Source organism: Helobdella robusta (assembly GCF_000326865.2).
Source record: "Helobdella robusta unplaced genomic scaffold HELROscaffold_88, whole genome shotgun sequence".
Lineage (NCBI taxonomy): Eukaryota > Metazoa > Annelida > Clitellata > Rhynchobdellida > Glossiphoniidae > Helobdella > Helobdella robusta.
Genome location: NW_008705503.1, coordinates 355,204 through 368,794, shown reverse-complemented (window position 1 = coordinate 368,794; position 13,591 = coordinate 355,204). Strand labels below are relative to the sequence as shown.

Here is a 13,591-nt window from a genome sequence, read left to right as displayed (position 1 = left end):
AAAACACGATTGCGACATTAATGAACACCTTCTATTTGAGATTCTGAACAACAACAGACAAACAACAACACCACCATCATCGTCGTCGTCGTCGTCATCAACATCGTCATCATTACCACCATTGTTGTCATCAACACTGTCATCATCATCATCATCAACAACAACATTTTTTCATCATCATCATCAACAACACTAAACAACAACCATGACAACGCCAAACAACAACAACGACATTGTACAAACTTAGAAACACTTTTTTCAGACATAAAAATTAAAAGTGGTACAGATTTTATCATTTCAGACAAATGAACAACAATCAGTTCTGCCTCTACCGATCCGAGGGCAAAACTTTAAATTTAACAATAATAACAATTTTTATAGAAGAAAAGAACTATAGCAATCCATAATGCAGTTGAATCATGATTGATTCCACTGCTTCCAAACGAAAATTGCTTGATCTGTTGGATGAACTTTTCAATTTTTCTGGAATTAAATGAATTTATTTAATCAAAATTGTTTCTACAATCAACGAACAATCTATAATTATTCTAAAAAAAAAGAATCACTTTTATTTAAGTTTTTTTTAACTGGAAATGGAGTTTCTAGAAAGTATTCCAGTCTCCAGGTAAAAATTTGAAAAGTCAAAACATCACAACTCTTTATTGCAGTGACTTTAATTAACAGCATATGAAGAACAAGAGATATATAAATTGATAAGTTTTAGAATGGACAATTGACATTTTTCTATAAAATATTTTCGGATGACGTCATCATCATCATCATCATCATCACCGATGTCGTCGTCGATACTATTATCAATACCACCATCTTCATCTCGGTCATCGTCATCATCATCTACGTCACTATCATTATCATCACCATCATCATCGTTCTCATCATCATCATCATCATCGTCATTATCATCACCAAGGTTAACATTATCAAGGATATTACCATACTTATCATTTTTAACCATTATGTCATTATCATCATCATTATCACCACCTTCGAGGTCGTCATCATTATTATCAACATTATCATCGTCATTATCATCCAAGCCCACAACAACTCTTTCAAGTTCGCAATTTCGTTTCAAACGCTCACAACAACAGCAACAACAACAGCAGCACAACCAGCAACAACAATACTACCACCATCATCACCACAATCATCAGTCTCTTCGTCATCATCATCAACAACAACACCAAACAATAACAACAACAACAACAACAACAACACTACAAACAACAACAACAACGACGACATTCATGCTGTCGAAAAACCAACATCTTATAAAACAGCAAAGTGAGAGTGTAGAACTGAGATGCGAATTCAATATGCAGAACCATAGCTTATTCTACAACCCTGTTATATGGTTCAAATCGCAAATCACTGATGACGATAGCATCAAAATTAATTCAATGTCAGCTGTTGACTGGCCATTCGCTCAAAATAGGTATTATTACCATTCTGAAAATATCATTGTAATTCTGATTAGTTATAAAGTTTATAGGTGATGAGATGAGTTAGGTAAAGTTTATAGGTGATGTAAGTATAAAGTTATAAAGATATGATATCACGATAAAATAGATATATATCTAAGTTTCTTTTTCACTATTCCTAATTTAATTGTACCTGCACGTTGACAAACGTTAATTTTTCCCTTATAGACATGTAAAATTTATTACAAAACTATGACTTCTATCCTAGCCAGTTTAAAATCAAGCTTCTAATTACGATCAATTGAGACTTTAATTAAAATAAGATAGAAATGAATGAATATCTACGACATCACTTTGATTAGATTTTGTGGCAGGGCAGACATAATGACCAAAAAAAGGAGCCACAAATCTTAAAAAATTCTCCCCCGGGTCGAAAAAATTTACTATTCAAGTAGACGCGGCCCTTCAATGGTAAAATAATTCTGAATGCGGCCCTCACAGCAAAAGGTTTGCCCACCCCTTGGGTAGACCATTGTTTTTTAAATATATATATATATATAATTTTAGTTCAAATAAACTAATAATAATATTAGTAGTAGTAATGATAATAATAATAATAGTAATTACTCTTTAATATCTTTTATAGATTCCATTTAAATTGGAAGAAAGATGACCCGAGGTATACATTGACGCTGCTCATAAAAAGTTTGAAATATTATTATTCATAATATCATTGTTGTTATTGTTGTTGTTGTTAATATTTTCATTATTATTATTATTATTTTATTATTATTTTATTATTATTATTATAAGTCGAAGAATTAGTACTTTTAGTCTGTGGCGGATCTAAAGATACCCTTTGTATCCAGCGTTGCTATCAAAAGCCAGTGAAACTCACATTTCAGACAGATACATTTATTATTTTTAGTTTTCAGATACTAAATAAAGGTTATCGTTATGAACTACGAACTGAAACTCAATTATTTTTTGTATTGTAGGTTGATATATCGAATGAACTTTGTAGTTTTTTAATAGATTCATGTAACATGCAATCATTTGAGCATTAAAAATGTCTAATTTGCTAAGGGAAATCCTGAAATTCTTATACATAGTGTCTTTTGATTCGACAGAATAGTTGTCTTTTTGTGTTACTCAATACGTACAATAGCTCGATTATTTTTAGAACCTGACGCTGATACACCGAATGTAGCTATTAGTTTCTTACCAGAATCATATACTTCTCAATCTCTAAAGCATGAAAATTTATAATCTTTTCTGGCTTATATATATATATATATATATATATATAGTACATTGAATAGTCCATATGATTATCATTAGATGTGACCATTGAATTATAATTCCATGGATGTGACTGAATACCCAGTATAGTTTGATTATTATAAATTATGTTGGTAGTTTTTTAACTAGATTCGTGCTATGGTGGGTCTTAGGGGGTCGGGATGAATCATGACCCCCCCCTCGTTGTAAATACTCACCAACTTAATTGTAGCCATGCTTGTACAAACTTGTTTAGTTACTTGGCACCTAGTCAATTTTTAAATTTTTAGCATTTTAAAAATTTCGGCCGTTTTCTAGTTCTGCCCCTGGAAGTAGTAATAGTGGCATTGAATTAGACAATGACAAAGAAAGATATGGGAACAAAATTTCATACAAATATGATGAATACATACATACGTACATAAGCACGCACACACACACACACACACACACACACACACACACGCATACATACATACATACACACATACATCCAAACAAACAAACACCCATACAAACGAAAGAAAAAAACTAATAAACTAATTCGTAAGACATTGAAACTGAAGCAATAGATCAGTTCGGGCATGGCATGTGTGGCTTTACATTTGAAATCTCTTTACAGGCTCAAACGAACAAACACACATACAAACATACAAACATACAAACAAACATACAAGCATACGTACATGCAAACATACAATGTTCTCATCATTTCCATACATTGTATATATATATACATATCAATATATATATATATATATATATATATATATATATATATATATTGATGTGTATATATATTTTATACAGTATTGTATGAGTTCTACCGAATTGTTGGCATTAATCAATTTAAAGTTTGTCTTCAATTTTCCTTACTAGAATTTTTTGGGAACTGTTCAGTTTGTTGAAAATAGAATTATTTAAGTTTATAATGAAAATTTAATGAAACTTTTGTTATTCGAATTCATCATGCCTTATTTCGATTTTTCATAAATCATCTTCAATGCAGATTTCGTTTATATAGTTTCTTTAAACGAAGCGAAGTCCTTTAGCAAAGTTAATAAGTTAATGTCGTGTTCTTCATCTCTGTTGTTGTCATTCCTTTGTTCTTCAATGTTATTGAAGTTAGTATTGTAATGTTACGATCTACTATATATACACACGCACGCATACACACACACACACACGCACGCACGCATACACACGCACGCGCGCGCACACGCACACAAACGACTCTGTAATGATTTAAACAATCCGTCCTACCCACCGCGCTGACAACAACGATGATAACTGATTGAAAACGTCAAAAGAAAGAATGACGTATCTATTACGTCATCGCTGACGTAAATGACGACCTCACGAATCATTCTTGTTTACACCTTTCTCTCTCTCTCTCTCTCTCTCTCTCTCTCTCTCTCTCTCTCTCTTCTCTCTCCTTCTCTTTTTCCTCTCTCGCTTCATATTTTACTTATTGTAAATAACAATACTAAATGATAATGTTGTTATTATTGTCATTTTGATGTCTATTTATGTTTTGGTTGCATAGTTTGTTGTTGTTTGTGTTTTTAAGTGACGTAACAACAACAAAAAAATAAACAAAAAAACAAAAAATAAATAGCAAAGACCTGAAACTATTCGAGGTTATAAATCAACTCTAAAGCGCTCCGTGCGACACCAAAGAACATGAATAATATTTCCAAAAGCACATGAGAAGTCTTTTTTACGTTCATTTTATTATCCGATTTATTCAAAACTTCATTGAGAGCGAAAAAATAAAAGAGAGAGAGAGAGAAAGAAAGAGAGAGAAAGAGAAAGAGAAAGAGAAAGAGGGAGTGGGAGAGAAAGAAAGAGACAAAAATAAAAAAAGGAAAACCAAATTACAATTACAACGCTACTACTACTACAACTACTACAGCTGTGACAATTACGACATTGGGCTCCTATTAATTTTTTTTACTATCACTACCACAACTTCTACTACTACTACTGCTACTACTACTACTACTACTGCTACTACTACAACTACTACAGCTACTGCTTCTACTACTACTACTACTACTACTACTACATCGGCACTATATACTTAATGGCCAACGCATGAAAAACTTGTCCCTTAAGCTAAGAAAATAAAAAGTTGAGAAAATAAAGGTGAATAATTATAATAATAATAATCTAATAATAATAATAATAATAAATGCGGCCTCTTTATTAGAATTTTTGATGTGGTTTATAAATCATTATAGAAAATTTCGCCCCACAATAAGTGTCAAAGCTATATGTTTCAGGCTATTTTTGTTTGACCTTTGAACTTTTGATCGTTTGGCTGGCCGGCTGATTGATTCCTTGTTTGGTTGGTTGGTTGGTTGGTCGGTCGGTCGGTCGGTCGGTTGGTTGGTTGGTTGGATGACTGATTAGTTGGATCTAACTAACAAAATTTTATCATTTAATACGTCCACTCCATCAAATTTAATCAATGATTAATTAATTAATTCATCTATTGTTCAATCAATCATTCATTCATTCAATCAATCAATCAATCAACCAACCAATCAACCAATCATTCATTCAATCAACCATTCAATCAATCAATCAATCATTTATTCATTTATTCATTCATTCATTCAATCAATCAATCAATCATTCATTCATTCATTTATTCATTCAATCAGTCAATCAATCTATTGATCAATCAATCACTAAACCAACCAACTGATCGCCAATTAGACCTTAGACCAAAAGATTCTGGCAATTACACCTGCAAAGTCATGGGCCCCCAATCAGCAGTCCTACTTACCGTTGTCAAAGCTCTCTACGTAATCGGTCAGTAACAGAAATCACATTTAAAATAAAAAAAAATTCATCTGTTGTAATAATTATGGTATTTTAAATTATTCTCTAAAGAAAATACAAATAATTTTTTCATCTTTGCAAACAGATAACTTAACATGGGTTTCCTTGTCGGTTATACCGAACGAATACTCCACTTCAGATTTTTATAACCTCCCAATCGAGTCAGCCAACGCTAGAACCGATTCGAATAATATCGTGACGAATATAAACTCAGCCACAACCGCAACAAATGAAAATCATAACATAATAAAAATACCCCCGGACAATTATACCGACTATTTAAAAACCGACGATTTTTTCCAGAACATTCCATACAGTTCAATCGAATCGAGTCTGTTTAACCGGTACGACACTGATAACTACAACAACAACAACAATAATTTTAGCCATAATAATATAGAAGATGTCATTTTAGACGAGAATAAACCTGCAATTATAAGATGCACAATCAGAGGCGGTCACCCAGAGGTCAAGACTGTAATATTTTTGGACGATTTAAACTTAACTCGGTATTTCAACGTATCGAGTCGAGTCAAGTTAGTCGGTATTAGCGGCTTTAAGAGATTCGATATGGAAACGGTTCTTGCTACTAATAAGTTTTTCACATTTTCCTATAAATTTCACGGGAGGATATTGAGATGTTTAGCTGCTTCTGGAGGTAGGCACCAGCACATGTGGGCGGGAGTGAGACTGCGTGTTAACCGTAGGTGTTCTGCTGTGTATGGACGGATGAATGAAGGAATGAATGAATGAAGGAATGAACGAACGAACGAACGAACAAATGAATGAACGAACGAATGAAAGAATGATTGAATGAACGAATGAATAAACTAAAAGATGACTAAACAAATGAATAAACGTAAAGACAAACGAACGAACAAATTAATTAGTAACTAAACAAATTTTCAAACAAAATCCAGACAAACCAATCGTGAACTGTGTCAATGAGACAGCCGAACTCTACCAGCGAGATGTCTGGCTGAGGTGCCAAATTATTTCCAACTCAGCCAACACGACACCGTCCATTGTCTGGGGCGAGGGCACGCAGGTTCATAGTCCAAGTGTAACTGTTAGAAACTTCTCTTCTTTTCTCTCACTTTTTATTGAATTGTTCGTTTTTGTTCATTCGTTCGTTCTTTCGCCCAGCCAATCGTTCTTCGTTTATTCATTCACTCGGACTTTCTTGCGTTTGTTCATTCATTCATTCAATCATTCACTCTTTCATTCATTCGCCAATTCGTCCACTCATCTATTCATTTGATTAGTAAGAACGTATTTTGGCGGAACGTATTATAAGTTCCGTCAATCAAATGAGTTACTTAGTATTAGTTTCCACACATGAATTAACAACATCGTTGTGATAATAGCAATAATAACATCCAAAAATATAAATATAAAGATAAATTAATAAATCCGTAAAAATAGATAAAAGATTTTGGAGTCTTTGATGCATCCCTGAGGATAAAAATAGCCACTCCCAACTCATTCCGTGTCTACTCCGTGACAGCGGTGAATAATTTGGGAACGACCGTTGGGAATGTTTGCTTGATGCAGTCAAGTAATTATGATGTCCTCATGTTATGGCCAATAGCAACGATGACGATGAATTAATTAAACTGTTTTGTTGATGAGAAAATATTGAAAAATCTTATGTGAATTAAAATGATTGACTGATTGATTGGTCGGTCGGTCGGTCGGTCGGTCGATGGATGGATGGATGGATGGATGGATGGATGGATGGATGGATGGATGGATGGATGGATTGAATGATTGATTGATTGATTGATTGGTTGGTTGGTTGGTTGGTTGGTTGGTCGGTCGGTCGGTCGGTCGGTCGATGGATGGATGGATGGATGGATGGATGGATGGATGGATGGATGGATTGAATGATTGATTGATTGATTGATTGGTTGGTTGGTTGGTTGGTCGGTCGGTCGGTCGGTCGGTCGGTCGATCGATCGATTGATTGATTGATCGATTGATTGATTGATTGATTGAAATTAAACAACAAAAAAATGAATGAAATATTTTCTTTAAAATCGTCAGAAGTTACGAAAACAGGTGCAGACATTCAATCACAGCAGAAACAAATTTCACAAACAAGGAGCTGGAATGGATTCAAGTTAAACATTTTTTCAAACACCGACGACGACGATGACGTCAGAAGAGATTATTATTTCTTAAAAAATAGTTTTCATAGATGGAAAGCTAGTTTTATTTTATATTACTCCATCTATGGCTCCTGTTGTCGTTTCTATATGTCCGTGTATATGTCTTATTTGTAATGTTTAGCTTTATATTTTTATTTTAATAAAAAAAATTCCATTAAATTATCTTTTAGTGTTTTTCCATTGTTTCGGAATAAATTTTTTCGTTTTCTAGGTATAAAACCTCATCTATTCAACCTTTTAGTTTTATCTACAAACAATGTCTAACAGTGCTTGTAAACCAAAATTATACCAAATAGAATGAAATCTAGTATTATATAAATACAAAATAGTATTTATTTATCTAAACTTTCTTTTGTTGGTCGATATTATAGCCATTCCTCTCCTCCCTAAAACAACTCGTAAAAAGATTGGAAATACAATTCGTAAAACGCCGAAAACTCTACACTGGTACGGTAGTCGAAAGTTTAGCCATATATATATATATATATATATATATATATATATATATATATATATAAGTCTAGCCATATATATATATATATATATATTTATATAAGTAAGCCATTAAATGTAATATAAGTATAAGTAAGCCAATAAGCCAGCAACAATTCACGCAGGCCAAATAGTTTGATCCTTTTTTTAAACTTATCAGAAGCAAACTTAACTTTTAAACATACGCAAAATGTCAATGACAATCTTCTCGATCTGAAGTTCTTTTTAGATGGAATAATGAATATACCTAACATTTTAATGAACGATCAAAATTACTTAAAATTGAAAAATAAAATAAAATATTTAGGAAATATCTTTCCGACGGTTTACGCCTCAAACAATGTACTGGGGGTTAATAGTAGTAGAGATGAATTCCAACAACTAGGGAATAAATCCGGCAGTGCTGCTGTTGAATTGCTTGAAAACGAAAATAATCCTAAAATGACGGAAAGTGATAAAAAATTAGGAGCAGCAGATATCCTAAACATCGCGGAGGGCATTGTCAATTCTGGAAATCTCAATAAAAAAAGTAAACCAGCCACCATAGAGGCCACTGATAAAAATGATTCCACCACCACTACTACTACTACCACCACTGCTAATCCATATAATAATATTAATAATAATGGTGATAATATTATAAATAATAATAGTAATAATAATGATGAAATGTTGGTTGAAGAGGCAAGACTATTGAAGGAAGATATTGAAGAATATTTGAGGAAAGAGACTGGAATGGATAGGCTGAAGAACATGTTCCTTTATGAGTAATGTATTTAGAAAAATTATGATCATAATTGTAATAATTATTATTTATTGCTTATTAATTAATTATTTATTTAATTAATTAATTATTAACTATTATTTATTTAAAAAAATTATGATCATAATTGCAATAATTATTATTTATTTTATTAATTTCCTTTAGTCATATACTCTTACTTCATTTGTTATTATTATTACTAATGTTATAGCCAAAATTATTATAGTATTAGGTATAAGTTAATTATTTTTATAAAATTTTATAATGTTTTCACTCATTCATTTCATCCACTCCCATTTTATTATTCATTATAATTAAATTAATTATTATATAATATAATAAAATAATTATTATTTTATGATAATTATAGTTGTTAATATTCTAGTACTCCTGACCAGATCTCGCCAGAGGTCATGCTTTCCATGCAAACGGCAATGAATACTGGTAATAATTAATTAATTAATTTTATTTAATGATTGAGATTTGTTTCATTGTTATGAAATTTCTCTATTAAACGATGATTAGTTAATTAATTGAATGAGTGATTGAGTGAATGAGTGAATAAAGGAATGATGGATGAAAAATAAACAGTAAGATGGATGGATATAATTACAAATGGACGAATGAATGAATGAATGAATGGAATTAGTTATAGTTATAATTATAATATTTTATTACGTTTATAATTGTTTTCAGGGTTTTTGGTTTTTGCGTTCTCATCAGCGTTCGGTGGCAGAGTGGCCAGTGAAAAGTTCATAGCCAAGCATCAGCACAAAACTTTTGCCACTAGATTCAGTGCTGTTGTTAGTTTGGTTTTTCTTTTATTTCTCTTTTTCCAATAATTGTTATGATTATTATTCATTTCTTCAAGTTTTTTGTCTGTCTATCTGCCTATCTAATTCATTCATTCATTCAATCATTCATTCATTCATTCATATATTCCATCATTTATATAAGTAGGTGTTTAAATTTTCTACTTTCTTTCCATAAATTCATTCATTCATTTTCCCTACATGTTCTTATCTTTTCGTTTAGTCATTCATTCATTCATTCATCTACTCTTGTATAGTTATCTATCCAGCCATTTATGTCTGTCTATTCATTCTTGCTTTTTAGTAAATCATGCTTTTAATTCATTCATTCGTTAACTCATTTCATTCATCCAGTCACATTATGATACATTTCTTAGTTTGTTTTATTCATTCATTCAATTATAATTAAAATTATAATCATAATAAAGAGTAATAATTTTTTTTCCTCGCTCAATCCATCCATCCACTAACCAAATTAGAGGACTCACAATGACGCCACGTTGTTTGGAGCCTTGAGATTCGGAATGCATTTGGGTGTTAAGGCTGGCATATTTGCCTGCTTATATATGTGAGTTTCCAGTGCATTCATTCATCTTTTCATTCCTTCAATCATTCATTCTTTTAATCATTCATTCATTCAATCACATTCGCAATCTTTTATACACTCATTCATGACTTCATTAATGAATTTATTCATTTTTCATGGATCTACGCATTCATTTTTTTCGCTTATACATTCATTCATCCATTCATTCATTTATTCGTTCATTCATTTTTACCTTAGGTTATCTTCTCAAGCAATTTCAGCTTACAGAAATAAATCAACACTCTGGGAATATGTTGGAGCTGGAGGTTAAGAACTATTCGTCCGTTCATTCATTCATCCATTCGTTCATTCATTCATTCACTCATACATTCACTCGTTTATTCAGTCACCATTCATTCATTCACTCACTCATTCATCTATTAACTCTTTCATTCCTTCAATCCTAAAAGGGCTGACGTGCAGCTTCTTAAGGGCGGGCCACGGATGGCGGGGCATGGTGGTCGGCGGATTTTTCGGACTGGGATTCGGGTACGGATTTTTTTTTACTTATTGTAACATCATTATCTATTATTATTATTATTATTATTATTATTATTGTTGTTGTTGTTGTTGTTGTTGTTGTTGTTGTTGTTATTATTATTTTTTAGTTACTAAAAATTTATTTAATCCAAGATGGTCTTTCAATTCAATATTCAATAAGGTGTCTATTCAGCTAAAGAAAAAAAAAACATAATCGCTAGTAGGCACGAAAAAATATTAAAAATCTGTCTCAAAATTTGGTCAAACTATAATTGAACTAATTAATTAGTTTGTTAATTGTTTGGTTAATTAATTACCTGACCTAGATTGTTTGGCGGTGCGTGTGTGCTCGGCCTCTTCAAGTTCATGAATTACACTCAAGAGGAAAGGCACTATCGATTTGTTCTCGACAAGTGCAAAGAAATAAGGTTGATGTTGTTGTTTGCTGTTGCTGTTTTTAATTACTGTTATTGTTGTTATTGTTATTATTGTTGCTGTTATAGTTATTATTATTATTGTTGCTGTTATTATTATTATATTCAGTTTTTTCTACGTTTTTGTGTTTATTTCATCGTCTTCATGATGGTGTTGCTTTGTTTCTGCCACTGATGATGATGATGATGAAAATGATAATAATAATAATATAATATAATAAAGATAATTATTGTTGTAATTATTATTCATAATATTTAAAATCAGAGAGAGTTTATTCGCTAATTCTCATTTCAGGGACATTAAGAATTTGCAGATATCACAACTCGACGAAGACGCGCCGACAATCACGCAGCAGAATATTATATTATAGTTATAATTATAATTAGTAGTAGTAGCAGTATTCTAATTATTATTATTATTATTGTTTTTTTTTGTTGCCTATTATTATTATTATTATTTATTAGTGTTGTTATTATATTTCGACCCTGAAATATGACACAGGCGTTTAAGCATTTTTGAAAAATGGTTATTATTGCTGGATACTTGCTTGCTCTTGGAGTTATTTTTATTTATCATTATTGTTATTATTATTATTGTTGTTGTTGTTATTATTATTATGGATTTTGAAGAATGATGAAAATTAAATGGATTCTCTTTTGTTTGCTTTTGTCGGCTTTTTTTCCTCTTCAAAGTTTTCAAAAAAAACCGCGGATGGAAAGTTAGCGAAAAACGTCAACAACAACAACAATAATAATAATATTAATAGCAATAATAGTAATTCTATTAATAACAATAATAATAATATTAATAAAAATAAAACAATGACAAAACGAAAAAAAATTGAGCGAATCATTTCAACATCTGTTCGATAAATGGTGAAAAACATACAAAACTCAAAAAGAGCATGGTCGGTATTAAGATATTGTTATATTATATTATTATAATTATGACTATAATTACTACTGTATTTCTCAGACCCTGGAGAATTAGAGGGGGCAAGAGGGAAGGCCATTTGGCACGGGCCTTCGAATTTGAGGTGACTCGGATCTTACTTTAGTTCATTATTACGTTTTATTATTGTTATTTATTATTGTTATTATTATTATAATATTTTAAACAGCTATTATTATTATTCATTTCTATCGTAAATATATCAAAATTAAAATGGAGTGAGTGACCAAAATGTTAAAAATTTTGTAGATTAAAATCAAAATATTGACGCTTAATGAAAAATTTTCATTTAAAGTTTAACAAATATACACAACAGACATGAGATGATAAAATGAATGAACGAATGGATGAATGAATGCGCGAATGACAGATCGATCAACGAACAGCTGGATGAAAAAATGATAGAAAGAACTTTTAAATGCTAGCTAGCATCATTTCAATATATAACCGCCATAGATACATATATACCTACACCACACACACACACACAAACAAACAAACACAGACAGACATACATTAAAACACATACACGTCTTAATGTTTGCATGCCGTCAGATGTAGATATTTAAAATCTTTAAAAATAAAAATCCGCTTAACACCTAAACACACGGAAAGAGGAAGAGAAATATTATTTTTATTTTATTTTTATATATTTTTTAAAATTTAATTTTATTATTATTATTATTATATTTATATAAATATATTATATATATATATATTATATTATATATATAGAAATATATATATAATTGGAAAATGGCAAAGTTAAAAGACGATGCATATATGAGTTTAACAGTATTAAGCAAAAAATGAATGAATGAATGAGTGAATGAATGACTTAACGAATGAATGAATGTATAAATGGATCGAAAAATAGATGGATAGTTGAATAAACGAATGAATGAATGAACGGACAAATGGATGGATAGATGGATGAATGAATGAATAAATGATTGAACGAACGAACTTACGCACTAACGAATGATTGAATGAATTGATGTTTGTATGTATGAATGAACAAACGAACGAACAAATAAACGAGTGAATGAACGAATGAAGGAATAAGTGATTGAATGAATGAAGGATACAATTTTTTTAATTTCTTCACATTTCAGAAGTTTGGTCATGGTAATGATCAAAAACTGGTAATAAATGATGATGATGGTAGTGATGATGATGGTAGTGATGATGAAGGTGGTGATGGTTTTGATAATGATGAACGCTGTAGTGAGCATACTAATTAGTGGAACTATGTTAGCGATGATGATGACGACGACNAGAATGATGAAGAAGATGATGACGATGATGATGACGAAGATGATGAGGAG

General features: G+C 31.2%; 1 protein-coding gene across 1 annotated transcript; it reads left to right on the top strand.

Annotated features, from left to right (window-relative positions):
* Positions 1 to 5,488: 5,488 nt before the first annotated feature.
* HELRODRAFT_194638 (hypothetical protein) lies at positions 5,489 to 12,783 on the top strand (the record flags this gene model as incomplete). The annotated part of the gene is made up of 14 exons (XM_009032808.1): positions 5,489 to 5,543; positions 5,659 to 6,276; positions 6,494 to 6,621; positions 6,999 to 7,131; positions 7,620 to 7,732; positions 8,116 to 8,206; positions 8,544 to 8,765; positions 9,696 to 9,802; positions 10,291 to 10,379; positions 10,596 to 10,663; positions 10,808 to 10,886; positions 11,204 to 11,305; positions 12,288 to 12,348; positions 12,769 to 12,783. The coding sequence occupies 14 exons, from the start codon at positions 5,489 to 5,491 to the stop codon at positions 12,781 to 12,783; spliced, it is 1,881 nt and encodes a 626-aa protein (XP_009031056.1).
* Between the last annotated feature and the right edge of the window lie 808 nt (positions 12,784 to 13,591).